The following is a 25451-nucleotide window of genomic DNA, read 5'->3' as shown; positions in this document are numbered from 1 at the left end:
ACACCATTAACAATGATTTTATGTTTTATATATGTATAATGTAGTCCATCGTTTATAATTCAACGCGTTTCTCTAATGACGTGACGCTTAGTATTGAAAATTGTTGTTGTTGAGCATTTGTCTTCGCTTAGGCTCACTGCAATAATTACATGAATTATATCTCATTGGCTGGACAAAATTGTCAATATTCATGCTCAGATACTGTAAAACACAATAAACAAAGGCATTCAAAGTATGTCGAAAATCATTTTTATGAAAACATTTGAAATGAAAAGTAAAAGTCCAGACACAGTATATACTGATACTAAATAACATTGCTATTTACATTGCTCTGATACGAACAACTAATTCACAGATACCTTGAATTGTTCCAAGGTCCTCATAATCATGTGACTTAAACATAGTATCGCTGTTTGTGGCTTTGTCGCCGTTTGATGCTGAAAAATAAACCTTTATATATAATGTTATTCTTGTAAAACATCAAAGCAATTTAACTTATTTGATAACATTTAAATACATGCTATTAATTATCTTTTAAACAACAACAACAAGAAGAAAACTTGCATTAGCGGAAAATATATCTTGCGTGTAAGATTTAAAGACTTGCAAAAATACTTTAACACAATGCAATTGCTAGAGAAAAGGCATTTGAAAGTTTAAATTAATGACATAACAATCAGTTAAAAAAAACAATAAAAACAACAACAAAAAAACCAAAAAAACAAGAATAAAAAAAAACAAGAAAAAGCAAAATCCAGACATAAACAAAATAATGAACAAAATACGTACAATAGAGCTATTAAATCTTTCATTATTAAGAAATAATTAAAATGTTAAATAATAAGGTTTGATGCCACGAAGTAACTAACCAAAAACAACTTTTAACGCCGTAAAAATTCTGAGCAACTTCAAGGTAATGAAAATTTGGAACGTTACGTGCCCTTTTGTTTTAAAGAAAGAAATAGAATGAGATATGGGGGTGCTAATACAATTTCAAAAATTGAAATGGCAAATGATGGAATTATTTTTTATAAGAAGTCAATTAAGATGATTAGATAAGGAAATACCATGATCAATTCTATGATTGCTGACATTCCCAGCATTTCCACATTCAAGTTCGATGCCTGAAACGATTTGAATAATTCTTTAACTATTTTTATCTATAGACTTTTTACAATACCATACATCCACAGACACAAAAATACCAATTCGCTTATGCGCATTCTGTGTAGGACAAAAAAGGGGGAAAATAATTATAACGACATAATACATATTATCAGTATTTAACAACTTCATAAACAATTTAATGTAATCTGAATAATTAGCCGTCAGTTAGGGCTATTTTATTTTGAACAATAGCCTATGCATTTCAAAACTCGGTGGTAGAACATGATACGATATTGATCTAAAACTGAGCCGAATACAATTAGAAATTAAGAACATGAAATTCATTATTAAAAAAATATCAGAAACAAATGAAATATATAGTTACAAGAGTTATCATAATCCGTTCCCTTGGTGTTGCTATTACCATTGGCCCTTTAATGCAAATTAATAACATTTTAGACTCGTTTCATAAATCATTATACTCGTCTGGTAATTGATGATATACAACAACATCTGTTATGTTAATTACATTGCTTAAACAGTATTTTTCATCGGAGACATCTCTTTTTTGAAATATCACAATTCAACAATAAAGGCTGTCCTAATACTAGCATATTTACATATCTAGCATGTAAGTAATAAAGTACGAGACATATATGAGTAAATTATACATGTTATACACATCTGTCTTCTCCAATATAGAAATGTTATCATCAGTTTCTACAAACCACTCATTTTACACTTTTACACTACGCAAAGCTTATTAAATTTCTTTTTTTTGTATATATAAACAGCAAAGCATTTTTTGCTTTCTTAACATTTTTTTATATATTGTACTGTGACGTACGTCTTTCGTATAAAAAGCTTTTTTTTCAATTTTGACGTAATTTTAGTTCTGTCTTTGACTTTAATTCAGTTAAATACATAAACAACCGTTACCTTTTCCGACATTTCCTTAGAATCGATGCAACCACAAATAGAATGTTAACAAGTACTGACACACCAATAATTGTTCCAAGTAATATAACAGCTGACTGCTCTGAGGAACAACTTGAGTCTAAAATCATATTTCGTAAAGAAACATATGTAAATAACACAATGATCTAAGCGTAGAAATAATAGCTTGCTACATGGAACAATAAAAGACATAATTAAAGGTTTTTACGTGGTATATGTTAATACATTTATAATGGCAAATCATATGTTTTCATACATTGCATATCTATATTCTACATATCAACACGTTTTAATTGTTGTCACAGTAACTATAAATATTCCTATTATTAAAACTCAGCAGCAGCAGCATCCCTCATAACCATCTTATTACAATTTTACAGAGGCAACGTTATATGACATTAACGTAATATATGGCTTCAAAATTCTGAAAAAGGAGTGATCCTCGAATGCACTGAAACAAATAAGATGACTTGCCAGAAATGCATTGATTGCACTGTCCTCCTACAAAGTTATCAAGACATCCATATGAGCATTCACCATTACTTTTCTCGCACGTCTGATTTTTACAGCCAACAGAACAAGACATTGTACAGTATTGTCCATACCAGCCTGTTGAACAAACGTCACATTTATCTCCAATGATCGTGTTCGTAATACACCCGTTTGTACATTCTCCGGAATCTTTGTCACACACGCTACCTTTACACATTTCAGGACATTGTTTATCGCACATATTTCCATATTTTCCAGTTGTACATTTGTCACATCTTACTCCAGCAAAATTTGAGAAACATTCACAGTTTCCAGTTAATATATCGCAAGTGTTTGACATACAACCAGCTGAACAACGTTTCTCACAGATTGGTCCATAAAGACCAGTTTTACAAAACATGCATCTGTCATAAGACGAACATTGCATACATTTATCACGGCATTTGTATGTACAGTCGTTTAACAAAGGGAAATTAATATTGTCCTTCTGGTAACCTTTATAATAACCCGCCATACACGACCCACAATCAGTACTCGATGAGCACGTGACACAGTTACCAGGACATACACTATTGCATAAATTACTAGTATCGTAATATCCATCCTTGCATGATGTACAAGTTGTTCCTGACGAGCATGTTTTACATCCGGGTAAACATTTTGATGTACAGTCTCTATCAGAGCCTGGGTAATAGCCATCATAGCATAGCACGCAGTACACGTATCTTCATGGTCAGGGCATTTTCTACAGTTGTGTGTACATAGTTGGTAGCAGCGAGCACCTCTATGACCATCTATACAGCCTAGAGTACATTCTTCCGCAAAGTAATTCCCTGGTCCACATTTTCCATTTATACAACATGTACAGCCTTCTTTACATTTTTCATCAACCTCTGTAATAAATTTGAGTCAAACTTCCTATAGACAAACAGGAGATTATCATTTCTAGTGATTTTTAATTTGACTTGCTGAACAGTTTATGCTCTATGAATAAAATGGTGTGATAATGTGTCTATACCTCTTTATATGCATAATTTATAACATAAAAATCTCGATTTATATTTAATTTTACTAGTATATATCCAATATAAACAAAAGCATTTAGTTTAATTATTTCAAACAAAACACTTACCTGCTGTCGCGCAGAAAACAAGTTGGATCATACATACTGTACATATATTCTGTAAAGAAAGTTTGGTATTTCAGTACTGTTTACCTGTATAATATGTTTATATTAAGAGGATATTTTTTCGTTTGCGTGAAATATGGAATATATTTTCACGAAACATGATAAAATGCCAAATATTTTCACGAGCCGGTACGGCGAGTGAAAATATGTGGCATTTTATCATGTTGAGTGAAAATATATACCATATTTCACGAAAAACGAAAAAATAACCTTTTTATTTAATTTCATTATCAAAGAAAATGGTAACGAATCCCCGTGCTTGCTACCAACTGCAATTGTACAGCGCGCAGTAATTAATGCGTAAGCACGCGCTGTTTGGCGCTACATTGTGACGTCATGTAAACAACTCTTTCATCGTCTGTACAGCGTTAATTACTGACTTAAAGATATTGGTGTTCGGATTAATTTTCTTAGTTAGACCATTTTCTATCATGCTAGATAGTTTTCAAAACAATATTCAAGAAAAATTTGTTTTGTATTCATCAGATTTTTCAAACAAAACGGAAAACAAGTTGGATCATACATACTGTACATATATTCTGTAAAGAAAGTTTGGTATTTCAGTACTGTTTACCTGTATAATATGTTTATATATTGATATATTAATTAGAGTTTTCGTGAAAAGTACTGTTCATAAACTTATATTAAAGACAAATCTTTGATCATTTTGAGAACTGTGTTGTATTATACTGTAAATTTTCAGAAATATTTGACATTGTTTGATGGTAATGACATTATTATGTATTTCACATATATTAGTCCTGAGGGAAGTTCTTACTATAATGATAGAGACGATAAAAACGGTATCAATGAAATGTTAAATCATTTTGAACAAATTACTTATGAATACCCGGACACCATGTTATTTTTGTCAGTTGGCCTTATTAGTTGATGTAATGTTTTTTAGACTTTATCCCATGTGATAATTAAAATTTTATTTTTGGGAATACTGATTATAATGGTAGTACTTTTGATATTGTACGTCAAAGTAAGGATAATATAAGTGGTTATAATTATGGTAAATGTTTAGTAAACTTATGCTGTATTTTTGATATTCATATACTTAATGGTCGTTTTTCAAGCGATAAAAACGGTGAATTTCATGCTTCTTAAATGATGGTTCAAGTGTTATTGATTTTATGATAGCATTTTCTTCTCTATTCTCATACATTAAAGATTTTGAGGTTCTTACTAGAGATGAATCTGATCGTTTTCCTATATGTTGTACTTTTGTGATTCGTAAAAAGTCTAATAATGCAGATAGCCAAACTGCTCAAATATCATTGAACACTTTTGATAGATATAAATGGCGTGAGGCTGCAAGCAAAAATTTAGGTAATTGTTTTATAACCATTACACGATGATAATGACCAAAACACCTGAATTTGGATAGCGCAGACTTATGACAATATGGTAATTGTAGTTTACAATATAAACAGTATCATAAGTGCTCTTAAACAATCTGTATGTTCTTAATTTTGTTGCTGTAAGAGCCATTTATAGTACGGTGTCAATTCAAATCAGTTTGTCATTGAGCAATATGACTATTCATCAATGCAGTACATACATCATTCAATATCTTATTTTTATCAAAAGGAAGCATAGTATACATATATAAATCAATTAAACACAATTTAACTTTTACAATAAATGGCCAATTTCTACATCTATTATTGCCTCTATTAACTGACCAATTTAATATTTTCTGATCCAGTACATAGCAATATCTTATCTGATGCCAATGGTTACATACAAATTTCCACTGGTCAATAATAATTTGTTTCCAGTCCATGTCACCTTGGACTGCAACAATAGGTATGTATTTACCAGTACCAAGAAAGAACCTTATTGCTCTGGGATGAACGGCCTTGACGCAAGAAAAAGATTTAGTACCCCACACTGACAAAGCATACGTGATAACTGGTAACACGCAAGAATAGTACACATTTGTGTATACATCATAAGGTAGACCACCGAACGATTTGTGTCTAGCAATGAGGAGTCCGAGGGCACGTCCAGCACATTTAACTACTATTTTAGCCGTTGTGTTATAATCTAGGTACTCGGTTACAGTTAAACCAAGGTACATATATCTAGTAGTGTAATCAATTTTACATACTCCACATTTAAAAACAAAACGTGACCTTGGAACTGAATTTGGTCTAAAGTGTAGTACTTTACTTTTATTAACATTATTACCAATTCGGTTTCCTTCACACCATTTGTTTAACATTGATAATAAATCTTGTAAATCATTTTCATCTTTAGCAATCAATACACTGCCATCGGCATATAACAATATACAAACCTTTTCGCCATCGATATCAATGCCTTTGTTCATATTTTTCAACATAATAGCTAAGACATTGATAAAAATAAAAATTATGGTAGACAGTGAGCAACCCTGCCTTACACCAGTGTTTACATTTAATAAGTCGGTACACATACAATTTACTCTAACACATTCTGACATATCTTTATAAAGAGACCTAACTACTGAGAGCATCTTGGTTGACATTCAACATTCATTAAGCTTACGCCATAAAATTGACCGATTGCTTTTCTACAGTCAATAAATGCAGAATGTATTCTGTTTGTTCAATTAAATTTGTAACACTAGATATATTGTCAACAGTACTACGTTTTTTTTTTCGGAAACTGTTTTGCACTTCAACAATATGATCATTACTTTCAGTTAACTATGAATTTATTCAAAGCTTCAACCTCCGTTAAAGTTTCACAGATGGATCAAATATGGCTGCCATAATGTTAGTATCTGTAAGAACGGAGCAACGATTTCGCTTTACCTCACATTTGCATGAAATGACCGACACTGAAACGATACGCCAGTACATGTTTTATTAACCGTGTTAATATCATTGTACATATACCTGAAAATTAACTTTAAGGGAGTACTAACAGCAACAATGCTATATAACCAAGAAGTCAAGAGATTAGCGTGTTTTCGCCCCACGACCCCTTCAAGTCAACAAAAATGTCGGGGGCGCAGAGAGAAAGCACGATAATTAGCGGGGTGCGGAGCGAAGTTTTAGAAATAAAACGTCGTCCCGTGGGACGCGGAACGAGATTTAAGAAATAAAACAGGCTATTTAACGGGGCGCGGGGCATAGTTTAGTAAAGTTAACTTCGACCTGCACCCCGATAGGACGCTAATTAGCATGTTTTCAATCCGCATCCCCTCCGTTTTATTTCTGAAATCTCGCTCCGGGCTCCCGCGGAATTAAGTTTTTTTTATAAAACTTCGCCTGCGACCCCGCTAATAACCGTGTTTTCGCCCCCCCCCTCCCGGCCCTGCGAAGCAAAAAGCCAAGAATTAAAAAGTTAAAATTAAAATGTCGGGTGTGCAAAGCAAAACACGCTTATTAGCGAGGGAGCTAATTAGCCGCCCCCTTCTTTTATGTTTTAAGTATCGTCTCGCGCCCCCGCTAATTAGCGCGTTTTCGCTTCAAGCCACCGCCATTTTAACTTGGCAAAAACACGAATGGCACAAATATGCCACCATTCTTTTTCACTATGATCCTAATTTATCAAAAAATGTTTTCTTACAGATGAATTCACGAGTTTGAATTTAAGTTTGCAAGGTTCTTTCCAAAGTCACGTTTTTATATAACACTAAACAGTCGATGTAGCTTGCTGATCATATTTAATTGTCAAATGTATATGATATTATTCAAATGCATGTACTTATATATTACTGTACATATAATGCTATCTTCAAAGGATATCTACAATTAAAATTTAATGGAGACACTTTATTGTGCTATTGTTCATTTTCTATTCAACATACAATAACATCGTAATAATTTGAAAGTAATATGATATACACGTTAACTTTAGGGTTTCTTTTCCATGGTATGTCAATAGAAAAGTTTAGTCTTTTCTTAATACTTATACGAACTATATCATCAGCTGATTATTGCTCGTATTAAATCTTAGTTGAAGGATTCCCCAAAACATAAATATATTTATCATCAAATTTCATTGAATCCTCGTGCTATTTTACATCAAAACACTATCCATCGGCTGATAAAATGCTACAGGAATTTTGTTTATCATATTGTTTCTATTTATAGTATATCCCCTAGTTGTATTGACATTTACATTGAGGAGAATTAAAGAGATCTGTTATGTTCATATCGGGGCTTTGTCAGCAACTTCATAAAGAAAACTTATCGTTTTCATATGGTGTCACTACTCGACCTAAAACTTACTGAAGACGGAAACATTAACTTTTTCAATTAAATTTTAGACGCTTGCTTATGTTATTTTACTCAATTCATTTTAATAAGGGACATAAATAGTTTGATAATACCTGGTATGTAAATTGAGTAACAGTAAAGAAACGCGGAATATGTATACATATATATGTACATGTATAAATATATATATACAAAAATAATAATGATAATAATAATAATAATAATATCTTTATTCAAAGAAGGTAACACATAAAGATATACATACCATCTTAGAAAACAAATAACATATCTTACTTCTAAACAATATATAGAAACACAAACACAAAACATCATAGATACATGTAAACAACAATTCATTAAGATTTTGTCGTATTATATTTTTGACATATGAACTTTTTAGATAGAAAACATTTTTACAAATCTAATTTACAAATATTCTAACAGATAAACATGCATATTAAGTTTTATAACATAATGACATGGTGAAAGAGCTATGAAGGAATCAAATTTTATCTGCAAGATATGATTTTATACTTATTTGTAAAAGATGTAAAACAAGTAGAAGAACGTATATGAGATGGTATTCTATTTCAAATCTTAGCACCACTGTAACAAAAGTAGTTTTACCATAGTTTGTGCGATGCTTAAGTACAACTATGTCATTATCTGATGCTGATCTTAAATTGTGAATTTCATTGCTGGAAAAAGTAAAACATTCAAATATATAAAATGAGGCTAGTTTATTACAAGCTTTATAAATAAAAATTCCTATAAGAAAATTATATCGTTCATTGAACGAAATTTACAGAACTTCTTTCAGTTCATCTTGATTTCTTATTATTGATGGGTTGTTTAAAATAATCCTTGCAGTTCTTATTTGTATTTCAACTTCTTTATTCAAAGACTTTTAACTTCATTTGCTCCAAACAGTACAGCAATAGAAATATCGTCATTTTATATGCATAATAAAATAACTGTACAGTTTCATTTTATCTGTCAAGTAATAAGACACACGCCTAAATAATTACAGGACAAATGTAAACACGTCATAATTTTTATACCTTTACATTTTCAACTTATTTGTTTTACAATATATTAAGCAAGTACATTATAGTATTTTTTTGTTTTAACATAATTTCATGCATTTTGTTTTATATCGATGGATTAACATATTGTTTAAATTATACACCAATCTATAGCATCCAATATTTGTTGAATTTTACTCCTGATATAAAAATGGACATAAATTTTATTTGAAGCTAACATTCAGTGCTCTTCCTCTGATGTGTAGTTAAGTTTGGATAATTGTTCCATCACGATGGTAGCTCTTCTTATATACTGGAAGCATGAGGAGAGGGTTGAGGCTATCATCCTGACATGTGGCGGTTACACACATTATAAATAAATTGGTACAAAATGTAATTTTAGGTAACGTAATCTTCAACATTTACAAAAATATTCACTAGTAAATGGTGTGTTTACGCTCCAACACCATACTTATAAATACTGACATCTTTGGTAAAAAAAAAACAACAACAACAACAAACATCACACATTTCCTTATGCTTCAATAATATGGTTAAGAATTACTTTAAATCATCACTTTAGTGGTTAATGATCGCTTCTTATCACATTATTATTTCTTAGCTCGATTAAATTGTGATCTCATGACAGTGCTTTCAATCACAACCTTTTTTTAAAAATATTCCCAGGTGTATAATTACACAATTTTGAATCAAACATTTTCCGCCTATTTGTCCTTGTTATCATATTTTTCAACAAGATACAAGTTAATCTAACTACAAGATTAAATATCAAATGCAGATCGCGAAGCAGTGCGCCAAAAATCATACGAAGATCCCATAAAAAAGTCGCTCAAAGATTCAAACATAGGCGTAGAAATACAATCACCACAACAATACAGGGAGGCAAGGAATGCACTATTCGAACACGGCAAACGAGAAGAAAACCGCGGAAACAAGATACGAATCCTCGGTTATAAATTGTATGTAAACAATTGAATAACAAAGATAATACATCAATGGAAATGTTTATGATTACACACATAGTGACAAAAAGGGTTGTCAAGAGAAAGGACTAAAATTATTATCTTTGAATGTGAACGGACTTACACGGAAATTACGGGACACTGATTTTGTAAGGACTTTAAAACTTTATGATTTTTTATTTTAATCAGAAACATGAATTTCAAAACATTAAAATATTTATCTTGAAATATGTGATTATCAAAGTGAACATTAATTCGAAAATAAGACTAGTAACGTTCGTAGAGGCAGATATAGCGGTGGAATTAGTTTTTATTATAAGCAATCCCTTCAAAATAACATTCAAGTAATAGAAAAACACCAAAACGGGATATTGTGGGTTAAACTAAGTAAGAATCCTTTAGAATGTTATGAAGATGTATATATTGGCTGCGCTTATAATACGCCTGCTAGCTCTACAGAAATTGATACAGAAGATTTGTCAATTGACATCGCTAGTAATTGGTAATGGTCGTTTACACGGTGATAGCTGTGTAGGCGAGTATACATACCATAGAAGATTATTTTTTACTGAATATTGAAGAATTTTGAGTAATATCTGATTTTTGTATACTCCAGCCTAATGATTTTTCTGGTCACTCAGGTTATACAATCAATAAAACGCAAAAACAGAGAAAGTCATAATGATTTGTCAGATAGTAACATATTTATCCGATGGGATGCAACCAAAATAAATGAATTTCACTCAGTGTGATTTTCTTGATATTTTAAATATATGTAATTTCGATAATATTAATTCATTTGTAAATGTTTATACTCAGGTATTGAATGACTGTTCTCACAAGTTTTTGGAAGTACATAAAACTAAAACAAATAATTATAATAAAAAAACATAGTTCAACTCGGACTGTTTCACCCCAAGAAAAGAATTTAAAAAAGCAAGGAATTTTTTTGTAAAAAATAAATCTAATATAAACTATAGACAAGAGTTTGTTTATGCAAAAAATACAATTATAACAAGACCAAACGTAAACAAAGTTATAAGTATAATTTAAAAGAAGAAAAAAAAACAATCTAAATATTTAAGCAAATCTCAGCCTCGTGTTAAATATTATGAAATAGAAAATAGTTGATATTGTTTAGATAAATAGGAAACTTGACCCCTACCCAGCTTAGGTATTTCCCTTGCTTATTTCAATAGACAGAAAATATATATTACGACAAAAATTACGTCATCCTTCATTCTTAAATAAAATATCGTAGGATCACTTTGTTTCCAGACTTTTATACTATAGATTACAAATTTGACACCTACCTCCTATTTTATTTCAATCAATGGTTAAAGATGTCTAACAACAAAAACTACATCATCCCTCAATTTGGCAATTTTCTATGAAATGAAAGCATGTGTTTTTGAACATGTATATATTGATATTGGAAACAAGCAATTTGATTATGATTATCAATCATCAATTATTATTCTTTCTGTTTCCAGCACGTTCAGGAAAAGAAAATGTCAGTGACAGCCAAGACCTTAAGTTACGTACGAGGTTTCCGTTGTGCAATCTATTCATCTGCTGTTGGTATTAAGTATCAGCAGTAAAGATTTTAACAAATATATAAATAAAATCTTCATTAAACTTAATTGTGTAATGGAACACGATTTGATTTTTATAAACTATACTAAATACATAAAATACTTGTAAAATTCAATCGTTTTCACAATGAATACCACTGCGGTCCACGGAGATTGACCACTGTGTTCCCCCGCAATTAACCAAAGTGTTCCGCGGGGGAAACGCTTACGGCTGTAGATTTATGTCCGCGGTGGTAAAAAATTTCAGTCCGCGGGGTTACGCGGACAATATATGAGCAAATTTTCGTCCGCGATGAGTCACATCTGCGGGGACACGCGGGTTTTGCAAAAGCCGCGCTGAGCGTACTGTATTTTAAGCAAATCTCAGCCTCGTCAATTCTGGAAAAGAATTAAAGAACAATACACTAAATCTCAGCCAACAGCAGAAAATCTTGATATTGACAACTTTAATATTTTGTTTAAAAATTTTTTATATTGTCCAGATAATACACATTTGATCGATGAAGAACTCAGTGGTTAATATGATGAAGACCTTGATTGTAAAATAACTATGTCAGAAATAAAAGAAGCAATTTATTCACAAAATGATAATAAAAGTTGTGGTACTGATACACTGATCGCGGAAATATACAAACGCTCATTTCCATTTATTTCACAAATAATACTAGAATTATGTAACATAATTTTTGAATCTGTAGAATACCCAACATCCTGCGGGTCAGAAATCACACTACCAATTTTTAAGGGAGGGGACATTAATAAAGCAAACAATAACAGAGGTATAACACTTAAAAATATCATTGCAAAAATATATTCTCAAGTCTTATTAAATCGTCTTACAAAAAGGTCTACCAAATATAACAAAATCATTGACAATCAATATGAAAATCAACAGTCAACTGTATTTTTCTTCTACAAGTTATAATAAATAAAACATTATGCTCTCGTAAAAAGCTATACTGTGCATTCATAGGTTTTGAAAAATGTCTTGACAAATTAGAAAGGTCATTTATATTTAAAAAACTTGTTAACGAAAGGGCAGGTTCTAAATTCATAAAAGCTATCCAATGCATGTATAGTACTGTTAAAGCAGCTGTTAGATATAATAAACGTGTTTCACCCTTTTTTTAATCAAACATTGGCGCAAAACAGGGAGATCCCAGCTCCAGTCTATTATTTTTATTCTTTGTAAATGATATATTAACCTGTTTCGACGATAATAGTGGCTACATTTTTGCTCTCGATTAATTAAAGTTGTTCATACTTCTTTTTGCCGATGATGCCGTACTTTTTGCACATTCGCCGGAAGCGCTACTTTGATGGTTTGTTTCATTTTACGCCTTTTCCAACAGTATTTCAGTCATATTGGTGGGCAGTTTCCTAACCATTGTTCCTGGAGAGTTACACCAGTACTAGACTACTTCCCCCCTTGCTAAACTACCAAAGCATCTCCCGGGGATCGAACCCACGCCAGAGAGATAATTGAATTAGAAGTCAACGACTCTAACCCCTCAAACTCGTCACTTCTTAATGCTCTTCAAAATTATTGCAATTTTGGGCACTAACAAAACAAAATCATGATTTTTCGAACAAAGTCGTTATACTACTTACACATTTCTTTTTAATAGTATCCCACTTGAAGTAGTGACATCATTCAAATATCTAGGAATTACTTTATTCAAAACGGTCACATGCATCGTTCACCGCAAAAAAAGCTTACTCAACATTCGTTATTTGCTTTACATAATTTATTCATTGCTTTTAAACAAATATACCTATCTACACAAGAAAATTGTTATAATAGGCAATTACGAGGGTAAAGCTATTGAGCGTATACATTAGAAATCTTTAAGAAAGACACTAAGCCTTAAAAAGTCAACGAATCTAGCTGGTCTTTTCGGAGAACTGGGACGGTATCCGATAATTATACAACGCGAACTTATTATGATTAGACATTGCTTAAAAATTTTGAGCTCAGAAAATAATTTATTGATAAGAAACATGTACATGTATAATGTTATGAAAGAAGATGTCAATAATAGCATATCGTATAACAGAAATAACTAAACATATCAAATAAAAACAATACTCGGTGAAATAGGGTTTTCTTTTCAATGGCTATAGCAAAACGAAATTAATATATCACTTCAAATAATAAAGAATAAGTAAATAAAGAATAGAAATAAATAACTCAAGTAGATAACAAACATATAGTATGTATAAGTACGACCTTGAAATTGAAAAATACTCTTAATATAAATAAATACGGAGTACAACTGACGCAATTTCGGTTATCATCACATACTCTAGAAATTGAAAGTTGGCCTACACGACTTCAAAACATGGAAACTTTAATGTCATCTAAAAATGACAAAGAACTTAATAATTTGTCAAGGTATTAATATTTTTCACTTACAGTAAGAAACTCTGATTAACAACTTATATATTGTTAGATGTACATTAAGACATATCGTAAATAACATATCTGAAAACATATTGTATGAATGTATGTGTAAATATATGTATAGACAACAATAACAATTTATTTCAACATTAAGTATATATCTCATATTGTTAATTGCTAAATCTCACGAAGATATATTGTAAATAACTTCTCTGAAAACATTTTGTACTGAATTATGAACAATTTATTGTAAACAAGTCTTACACTTTACCTATATTATGTAATGGTTGCTATATGCTATATGTAGTTAAATGCCTAATAAAATATTGAATTGAATTAAATGCAAAGCAGTAGGTGTCATCTTTATAATATTCAAATGAAGTCTTTTTCAGATTATGTCTAAAGGGTCACTTGTGCAATAAGCGTCTAGTGTACCTGCATACTAGAATAAATTAAGAGCAACAATGGCCCTATATAAGGCCTAAAATGAGATGGGTCAGATAATATTCATAGCAAGTATATTATCAACATAGATTGATAACCTGTTATCTATTACATGAATTAATTAAAAGTAAGAACTGAAATGAAATAGCACATGCCAAACTAGGTATTCTAGGTATTTTATTTCAGGAGTAGAGGATTTATATGTCTTTTTATAAATGGAGTTCATGTAGTTTATGTAGTTATCTCAAGGTGGAGGGCGACTATTTCAATCCAAGGTGCATGATTCATAAATTTGTAGCATTCTTCAAGGTAATGCTTCATGTAAAATATCTAAGCCCTGGACATTTTAATTTCTTACAAGGATAAATATCTATGTTTTCCTTTTTAAGTCTTTAAACTTAGTGATCCCACTGCTAATTTCCTTGAGCAAGAAATTTACCTGCGATTGCTTCACTTTACCCAGGTGTAAATGGGTACCTGCGAGGGTGGTATAATTCCGTTGCGCCAAAGTGTCGGCTGCACTAAGCGGAGTTATAAGACTCCCCAGGGAGATTGATAGATAGATACCAGTAGCCCGATGACCAGGGGTAATAGCTGTAAAGTCGGTGAACGTGCGTAAGCATGAAACTTAGACTATAAAATGCAATTACATTACAATTACTTTACATCCCCTTGCAACCCCAATTAATAATCCTAATGACATGATTAATGATCAAAATAATTTTTAAAGCTAAATATGCACGCTCTAGAAATTGAAGAATATATTTTTTAAATATGTTTACTTTATAATTGTATTTAAACTAAATGATCCCGAACCCGGAGTCAAAATTAATTTACATTACTTTCACAGACGACGTCAAGATTATGCTTCATGTTAATTATCTCAGTTCTTTTTGTGGTAGTTTCTGGAGGTAATTGACACATGTTTACTAATAGTTTATGTAAACTCAGTAACTTTCAGGGGATGCAATTTTTATCGAAAGGGCAATTGATATATATAACTATTGAAGAGGTCCACAAGAAAATGCTAAATGTCAAAATTCTAGCTCTGGGAATTGCAGAAGACCACATATTAATCTGACTTGCATCTTGGTACAAATCTGTGTGTAATAAGTGACCCCAGGGACATGGCCATTTAACAGCAGGCGCATGATTTATGTCACTGTTTTAGGTTTGTCATGACGAATATCTAACATAAAAATATCAAACTGATCTTAAATTTTCTTCTTTTTTTAAAGCTGTTTGGAAGAATACCTACGCAATAGACAGGAATTATACTGTATGAATTGATGGAGGTAGAACTTAATAATAAAAAGTTAAGCTTTATCTACAAAGCCTCAAGTATAGCAGTGTCGAAGGCTTTCCATTAATCTTTTAAGGTATAATAGTGTTTGGCCTTAATAACAACATTTTTCGAAAGAAAACTGACAGTAAGAAAATTTCCTATTTACAAAACTTATTAATACAATTGAGCAACACAAGCAACAACATTTATATGAGTTATCCCTCTGTAATTAGACAAGTCAGAAAAGCCCCCCCCCCTCTATGAAATAAATAATTGCTCCCTCCATGCGGAATGTTCACCTTTATCAAAAATAATATTTTAAAATCAACAAGATATGGTCACATAAATATACTTCCAAGATTTTCTAGTATTACTGTTGCAAAGATTTGGCAAATTTGTTTTTTTTTTCTAGCAAAATGTTTTTTTCTAGATACATTGTATTTTGTTTATGTGCATTCAAACAATAACTGCCAATTTACATCAGTAGGATTTTCACTTAATATTTGTTTGCATATCAAACACTCTGTTTTTCAAGCTTATAACAAGATTATTTAACCACTTTGTGAAGGAGAAACTACGAAAACTGTACATTATGTGAGAGATTGTTTATTCTCTCAGATAAGTGACAGTTTGAAAAATGTTCTCTGTTGTCTTATTAATTGACAATTAAGATTAAAATTAAAATTACTTGTCTCCATTGTTAACTTACTGGACACTTGAAATAACTTGCTTTATGAGAAGTAGGGAGGAAAAAATGAACATAATTTCCATGTTTTACTGTCTTATGTTGTACATAACGTTTATACATGAGGACTATATTTCATAATCAGTGATTTCCCCCATCATAATTATGATTACATCTTTACAGTTTATAATTGTTTAAGTAATACAAATTTGCTGTTTTGCTTTGTTTTTATAAAATATTTTATATTTAATGAAATCAAAACAGGTTCACTGGCTACAGTTAATCAAGGGGAATAATACTTTTTAAAAGACGGCAATTCTACAATAGTTGCACAGGGTCATTTTTATTTTTTGTTAAAAGCGTTGTGCAAGAACAAAAGTGTTTCTGTATAACATAAACTTGTATCATTATACCTATGAGATACATAATCACTTCAATTGGAAAATTAAAAAAAAAGTTTGATAATGCTTATATCTTAATAAAAATCCTTATCATTCATCATGTCATCAATAAGCATGTGTACGTTTTTTTTTATTGAATAATGATTAATACATGCATTTGACATTATAGAGGATTACGCCTGTTTTTTTTTTCTTTTTTTTTGTGAAACTGACATTTAAAGGAGTTTATAGCATGATTTTTAGTTAGTTAGGTATCGTATTGCAACCACACACAAACTGGTGTTAAAGTTTTCTTGTTTACAAACGGCCACTCTCAGTTGACAAAATGTGTTACTATAATAAGAACTAAAAAAAAACTAAAATCCTTTATATTATGGGAACATGTCTCTGATATAAACAATATAAAACATGAATTTCTAAAATCGTCAAATTTAAGGGTTCGACTTAGTATCTATATAAGTATTAGAAGTTAATACTTTAGTAGCAGATGTGTCAATTTAATGTATCAGTATATTATTTTTATAATGTCAAGAACTAAACATTATATTCACACATCCGCGATTATAAAAAGATAACTTCCATTAGTTTGATAAATATATTGCATTGAAAAGTATCCAATATTTAAGAATTAGTTTGATAATAGCAAACATTGGATAAACCTTCATCTATCAGTACATTAAACACATTTATGCACAGTTACAACAAATGATGACGTCACAAACATGTTTTCATAACGCTTAACTTTCAGTCTATATTAACACTTCAAAGAACAAGTTTACATTGAAGCTGAAAAGAAATATCAAATATATAAAACAAAATACTGAACAGATCATATATACAGGTACATATATATCAAATTCATCAAAACAAGTTTATAGGTTAATTCATCGAATACGGCCTTTATATATATGTTTATATTGGATAACCAAAAACTATAATTAAATTTTACTTACCAAAATTAAGTTTGCCATTCCTTCCTTTATATCATTTCACTCACTAAACCAGCTCCTAGCGAGGTTATAAACCTTCAAAACGGAAGTGAATAAAATATATTAACTTACTAGCGCGTATAGTATTTGTCAAACTGCATTTAAAAATATGTTCTCGTTATATTAATAAATTTTTTAGTAAAACTTGATCATAAAATTAAAATGGATCCATAGAGCAAAACCAAAACAAAATCTGCGGTGTCGCAATATTTAATGGGTATTATCTGATACAAAATGTATAGAGTATCTTAATATCGATGAAAAGGGTCTTGTATGCTTAAAGGTTATATCATTTGTCTGCACCAAAACAAGTTTTAAATTGGATTTTGCCATTCATAAAATGTGCATAAAACTTTGCAACATATTGTACTTGGTTTTCAAAAATTAGCACATTCAAGGTAAATATTCTTATTGTCTTCGGTTTTATTTTTTATTCAAATAGTCCTTTAAACATAGACCTGGAACTGTACTTTCAAATGGTTCATCATTTTACATTGTGAGCTTTATTGTTATATGAATTGTGACCTACTTTCACTTTGGACACAATTAGTTAGCATATCTTTTTTTACAATGGAATTTAACACTCGGTGATAGAACATATTATGATCTTGTTCGCGATTCACTTGTTTAAGTACTGATCCAAATACAATAAGAAAGTAAAATAAATATAAAATGCATGACGAGCAAGCAATTATCATAGTATTGCAAGCAATCAATAAGTCCCCTACCAGTTAGAACCCCAGCAACATTCTGATGGGCCATTGTCCATTCAATTATACCATCGAATGAATAAATAACATAAATGAACTTAAATCTGTATAGTTCTTAGTTACTCTGTACCATAGTAATGTGTTACGTTTCCCTGCCTAGTTATACAACAGATAATCAAAAGGTCCAATTTTCGCACGATAAATAAGTATAACTAATATTTCTACTTTTCCCTATCTCAGGAACCACTTTTTATGAACAGAGACTGAAGGAGACTCTTAAGTTATTTTTTAAAAACATCCCTGTGACCAAAATATACCATTTTTAAAGCGAAATTCATAAAGAGGAGATTACTCTTGAAATAAAGATGCTAGATTAATGAACATTGTCATACATGATGTGAGTGTAACGAGGAACAATTATTTTAAGTTTAAAGATACCATTTATAGTCACAAAAAGAAGAGTAAAGAAATAAAAAAAAAAATATATAACATTAACATGTATAGTAACAACGATGAAAATTAAAAAATAAATACATATAATGTAGGTGTTGATAATGAATGTTTATTTTTAACTTGAAGTAAATCATGAAAAAATAAAAAGTTTAAAAATGAAAAAGAAAAATTCAAAGTTTAAGGAGGAAATTATTATGGAATTATGGATTCTATATTTATAAACCTTGTTATATTATTATGACGTTGGAGTTTGCAGTAAATCCTATAAGAAATAAAGAAGTTGGAGTAAAAAATACCAAATTCAAGGGGGATATAATTCTAGAAATAATCTTGCTAGAGTACTGAACATTCTCACAAATGTTGAGTGATAAAAACAAAGATGTATATCAAGTTTGAAGTAGATACATTTGAAATAAATTATTACAAAAACATTTTCTCCATAAAAATTCTAAGTTTAAGGGAGGTAATTCTGATAAATTTTGTGCTAAAATTGTAAACCTTGTCACATATGATGTGGTTGATGACGAGAAACTTAATATAATAAAGTTTGAAGTAAACACTTTAAGAAATAAAGTCGAATAAATAGTGAAAAAGCGTAAAACCTAGAATAAGAAATCTTGAAATTCAGTCTATTTGTTGCCATAGCAACCAGAATTTTCAACATAGGAAGAAAAGAAAAAAATGTGCATAATTTCCAGACTATCATCTACCCATGTTTAAAGTTTCATAAAAATATTTTCAGTACCTTTTGCGTTGTCACTGGATCCAGTTAATTTCTTAAATTTTCTATATTTTCAGTCTATTTATTGCCATAGCAACCAGAATTTTCAACAAAGTAAAAATAGAAAAAGACGTTCCTGATCTCCATACTGTCATTAATCTATATATCAAGTTTCATAAAAATATTTTCAATATTTTTTGCGTTCTCGCGGGATCAAGTTTTGTGGACGAACTGACTGACGGACTGTCAGACAGACATATAGTCGGATAGACAGATAGACATACGGACACAGGGACGGAGGGTAAACCTAAAGTCCCCTCTGGTTAAACCGGTAGGGAACTAAAAAAACCAGAGAGAAATAAAATATATATTTACCAGAGTTTTCATAAGCAGATCCCATTGTCTTGCTTCTACCATTGGCTCTTCAATGCAAACGAATAATATTTTGGACTCATTTCATAAAGATCATTATAATGGTTAAGTTGATGAAAACATGTAACAGGGTCTTATTTTCAAGTTAAGGTGTAAGGGAAAAAACTCTTGGTTATTGTTGAATTTCATAATTTTGAAAAAGGAGACAAATCCACCGGTCTTGTCTGATCCTTTTCAAGTGAGAATACTCTATTGATTTTAACTGATATTATCTTATGTTTACATTGATCTGTTGTCAATGTTCTAAGGAATCAAATGATTGGTTCACGGATGGTTGATCTTAAGCTAATTTTAGGTCATGTGATTTCTTGGTGGGAAAAGCCATTGTGTCTTTGTTGTTAAGAAGAAAAGATGTTAGAAAATAAGTGTTTTGTGTTCAAGTTATTTATTTCTTATGTTGTTAACAGTCACAGAAGTTAGTTATTAGATTGATGTTAATTACGAGACATATGTGGGTATATTATACAAACCTGTCTTCTCCTATACAGTAATGTTATTGTCAGTTACTATGAACAACACTTTTTTTGTTTTTGTACATTTTTTCATATATTGTACTGACGGAAGGCTTTTGAATAAAAGCTTTTCAATCTAGACGTTTAATTTAAGTTCTATTTTTGACTATAATTCATTTTAATATATAAACAATCGTTAATTTTTCCGATATTACCTGAGAATCAACGTAACAACAAATATAATGTTAACAAGTACTGACACACAAAGAATTGTTCCAAGTAATATAACAGCTGACTGCTCTGAGGAATAGCTTGAGTCTGAAATCATATTTCGTAAATAAACATCCATAAATAACACATTAATCTTAGCGTAGATATAAAAGCGTGCTACAAGGGTAGAATAAAAGACATACTTAAAAGTTTTTACATGGTATATATCTATACATTTATTATGGTATATAATGTTTTCAAACATTGCTGACTTATAATCTACAAATTAACACGTTTTACTTGTTGCCACAGTAACTATAATTATTCTCATCTTTAAAAATCAGCAGCATGGCCAGCCTTCTTAACCATCAATATTACAATTTTACAGAGGCAACGTTATATGACATTAACGTAATACATAGCTTAAAAATTATGTAAAAGGGGTGAGTCCTCGAACGCACTGAAAACAATAAGATTACACTTGCCAGACATGCATTGATTGCACGTTCCTCCTACAAAGTTATCAAGACATACGTTTGAGCATTCACCATTACTTTTCTCACATTGCCGATTTTTACAGCCTACAGAACAAGATATGTTACAGTACTGTCCATACCAGCCTGTTAAACAAACGTCACATTTATCACCAGTGATCGTGTCTATAGTACATCCGTCTATGCAACCACCGGAATTTCTTTCACACACGTTACTTTTACACCCTGCAGGGCATTGTTGATAGCACATATTTCCATATTTTCGGGTTTTACATTTGTCACATCTTACTCCAACAAAATCAGGAAAACATGCACAGTTTCCAGTTACCATATCGCAAGTGTTTGATATACAACCTGTCGGACAACTTTTCTCACATTTTGGTCCATAAAACCCAGTTTTACAAGCCGAGCAACTGTCATAGGACGCACATCGTACACAGTTATCCCGGCAGTCATTCAACGAAGGAAAATTAATGTTGTCGTTCTGGTAACCTTTATAATAACCATCCTTACACGATCCACAATTAGTATTCGACGAACACATGACACAGTTACCTGGGCATAAACTATTACATTTATTTCCGGTATCGTAATATCCGTCCTTGCAAGACGCACACTGATTATTTTCACAATTACAATTTTCAGGACAGTTACAATCAGTTTGACCATCATCGTTATAATATCCCTTCTTGCATGATGAACACGTTGTTCCTGACGTGCATGTTTACATCCGGGTAAACACTTTGATGTGCAGTCTCTAGCAGAGCCGGGATAAAAGCCATCATAGCACGCTTTACAAAAATGTGCATGATAAGGGCATTGTGTACAGTTGTGTGTAGATGACCTCTATAACCATCAATACAGCCTAGAGTACATTCGTTGGAAACCTTTTGCCTGGTTCACATTTTCTATCTATACAACATGCACAATTTACTTTACATTGTTCATCATCCTCTGTAATAAATACAGTCAAACTTCCTTAAAATATTGTCATATAAATGTAGAAATGTAAAATGAAATGCTATGAAATTATCATTCATTTTTTTATTAATTGAATTGCTGAACAGATAATATTGTATTCATACAATGTTTAGATGCATTATCAATAACCCAAAAATATCGATTAAGTTTTGTTTATATATACAATGTATACCAAAACCTTAAGTCAAATGATTTCAAACAAAACACTTACATCCTGTTGTGCTGTGAACCAGTTGAAACATACGTATTGTATATATCATCTGTAAAAATCCTTATTTCATTTTTCTTTTTTACTTTTATAACAGAAGCGTTATGTTATATTGTAACGTCTTTAGTGAGAAGTATATTAAACACTTATTACGACGCTCTCTTTACACGTATTTTTACAGAACAAGAACATTTGTTTAATTTTCATACTGGACAAGTATAATATTTCTACAGAACAGGTTTAATTTTTTTCTGGGGCAGATATAGTTATTCTGTATAGTAACTTAAATATTTCATCAGAAATTATTCCTTTTTGTAGAAATTATATAATTTCTACAGAACAAGTAATATATTTCTTCAGAAATTATGTAATTTTAAAAGAGGTCCGCAAAGCAATGCTACGTGTCTTAATTCTAGCTCTTGGAATTAAAGTTACAGAAAAGAAGACTACATATTGATCTCATATGCATCTTATGTAATAAATGACCAAAGGGACGTGGAGGGACATGATTTATGTCAATGTTTTTTAGGATTAAGAGATGATGCCCAAATACCCATGTATTGTACAAATATCCACATACTGTACATTTTTTGTTCATTTGAAACATCCCCCTTAAAAAATAAGAATAAATAAATTTATAAAATAAAAAATAAAATAAAATATGTGTTTTGATGAAAAAATAGAGAAAAACAGAATCCTTAAAGAAAGTCCAACGCAACAAAATTGAAAATGTTGCAGGCTCAGTTTGATTGAGCCTGTAGAATCATGATTTCGTGAGAGGGCTATCTGTGAGGTTTGCTATAAATCTACTAAGTCTTTTAAGAGGAGGTGTAACCATGGCAATGTCCGGTTGAGCTAAGGATAGGTCTTCTAGTTACAAATCAATTCAACTGATATCAAAACTCATTGATATATTAAACTGGATATGAAGGATATTTTTTATGATTTAATTACATTTATATTAGGAAAAGCCACAACTTTTGCCCGGCATCGATGTCGTCCCATGTGCTCAATTTTGATTATTAAAAAGATATCCTTCAAAATAACTAAGCTGCCGCCAGTGCGATTTAAATACAAATATTATTATGATTTTACTATCTACATAAACCCAAACACTACGTACAGTCTGTACTGTAATATCGAAATAATGAAGTTATAATTCATAACAAATCTAAGGCTTAAGTGAGAAATTGTAAACAAAATAAAATCATTGAATAACTATAACAAATCATATTTCACTTACTAAATTCATGTTCCTCATTGTTTCCTTTATTTATTTCCATTCATCAAACAGAAACAAAACATTAGTTCTATATTTAGTTTTGTAGTAAGCTTATAAACGTTTGATACGAAGTAAATACATCATAACGCACATCATGGCGGCATACACTTTTGCGTATCAAATTGAAGTTAATGAATCTCATATAGTTAAGCCTAAAATCATTAGAACTACTCTTCAAACTTTGTCATGCGCATGCTCCGCTTTACCAACACAATGAGTTAAGATTGGGGTGAACAAATCTGTAAAGAGACAAATCCCAAAATATCGTTTATGTTACATTTAACACTATATGGTGTGTTTTAAATCCTTTAAACTGTATAAAATGATTATTTTTTCTGAACAACAGTTTACTTTGCCGTATTTCAAAGAAATAGTAACAATAAATACTATAGCTACAATATCACCAAACACTATTACATGAACCTTGTACCACAAGTTTGAGCACTGCTTCTTAAACTTATTCCTAACTAGACTTATCCGGAAACTGGTAGAAATAGCTGATAACAAACTATTCTGTCTATTTATGATTCTTTTCGAATTGAAAACTCTTCCACAGCTTCATAGTGACCTTTCACGTGAAACAAACTTGTATCTAATAAAACCCGAGTCTGCGATTTTCAAATATTTAACTTGTGTCTATGGTTTCTCGGGCGATTCGCCTTCCACTAATAATTAAATCCTCCTCAGTTATTAATTTATCAGTACTATGTTTTACCGAGGTTTTTGCTTTTGGTACATAATAACCATTTTTATTTACACATCTTAACTTTGAATAGTATGTGTTTCAACCGATTTGTAACATAATTACCAATACCATTAATTCAACATTCAGTATATTAACAGCACAATTAATATCATTTTATGATTGTCTACCCATTTAGTCCAAATATTTTATTCGTAAAGTATTAAAAATATTTCTTTTTTTTTGGTTCCGTTTTACGTCACATCAACACCGACCTATCGTAGAGTAGTTAAATATCTTCCTTACATAAACGAATCCAAAGTCCCTGTCGGGATTTCAACCCTCACTGGCATGCGGTTAGATGTCAATGGTTATTTATAACAATGTTTCCCTAAATATGGTACATATTTGGCAATATTGTTGCAATGCATTTCAGTATAAGTGTCATTGGAGCTTCTGAAAGAAAATGATATTATTCCGATAATAAATACATTTAGAGTTACCAACACAATCGAACCAAAATTAATTCGTATGAACCTAACTAAACTAAACTAATAACAGATATATATGGTTGTAGATATGTATAAGGGATACGTACTACTTGATTCCTTTATAATAGTTCATTGAACACCATTCTTGTTTTTTTACAGATAAAGCTTTATAAAATATGTCATAGAAGACAGAATCCAATGTAAAGATGAGATGAGACTTTTGTTTAAAATGCCTATGTTATTATTACTGTATATAACGAACCCATACCGTTTATTTTCAATTTTCAAATCTCTTTGAAGTAATAACAAATCAGTAAAAGTACTTCTTGAAATATGCTTATTACAGTGAAAAGAGTTGTTGACATAGATATAGAATTCTGTTCTTATTTTGAAAATAAAATTACATAATAAATTTCTAATAGTATTTGTTTGTGTTGATCATTTGATCATACGTCACAGTTTAGAGCGAATGAAAGAAATACTTGTATTGTTATCAAAAAAGGTACAACGAAGTAATAGTTTTAATAATTGATTATGGAATTGGCAGAACAACTTAATT

At 30.8% G+C, this 25451-nt stretch overlaps 2 protein-coding genes across 2 annotated transcripts in view; both read right to left on the bottom strand.

Annotated features, from left to right (window-relative positions):
* The window catches only part of LOC132737308 (protein draper-like), an 84793-nt gene that overhangs the window by 9534 nt on the left and 49808 nt on the right, over positions 1-25451 (bottom strand). The gene's annotated exons all lie outside the window — the stretch shown is intronic.
* On the bottom strand, positions 153-17957 carry LOC132737341 (multiple epidermal growth factor-like domains protein 10). The gene is made up of 8 exons (XM_060724613.1): positions 17741-17957; positions 3689-3737; positions 2539-3449; positions 2047-2164; positions 1493-1539; positions 1068-1124; positions 360-437; positions 153-201 (listed from the first exon to the last, which is right to left on the bottom strand). The coding sequence occupies exons 3-8, from the start codon at positions 3068-3070 to the stop codon at positions 182-184; spliced, it is 852 nt and encodes a 283-aa protein (XP_060580596.1). The 5' UTR covers positions 3071-3449; positions 3689-3737; positions 17741-17957; the 3' UTR covers positions 153-181.

Source organism: Ruditapes philippinarum, unplaced genomic scaffold, assembly GCF_026571515.1.
Source record: "Ruditapes philippinarum isolate M1 unplaced genomic scaffold, ASM2657151v2 ctg1662_1_1_1_1, whole genome shotgun sequence".
Classification (NCBI taxonomy): domain Eukaryota; kingdom Metazoa; phylum Mollusca; class Bivalvia; order Venerida; family Veneridae; genus Ruditapes; species Ruditapes philippinarum.
Note: the sequence above shows the minus strand (reverse complement) of the source record. Positions and strands in the feature narration are given on the sequence as shown.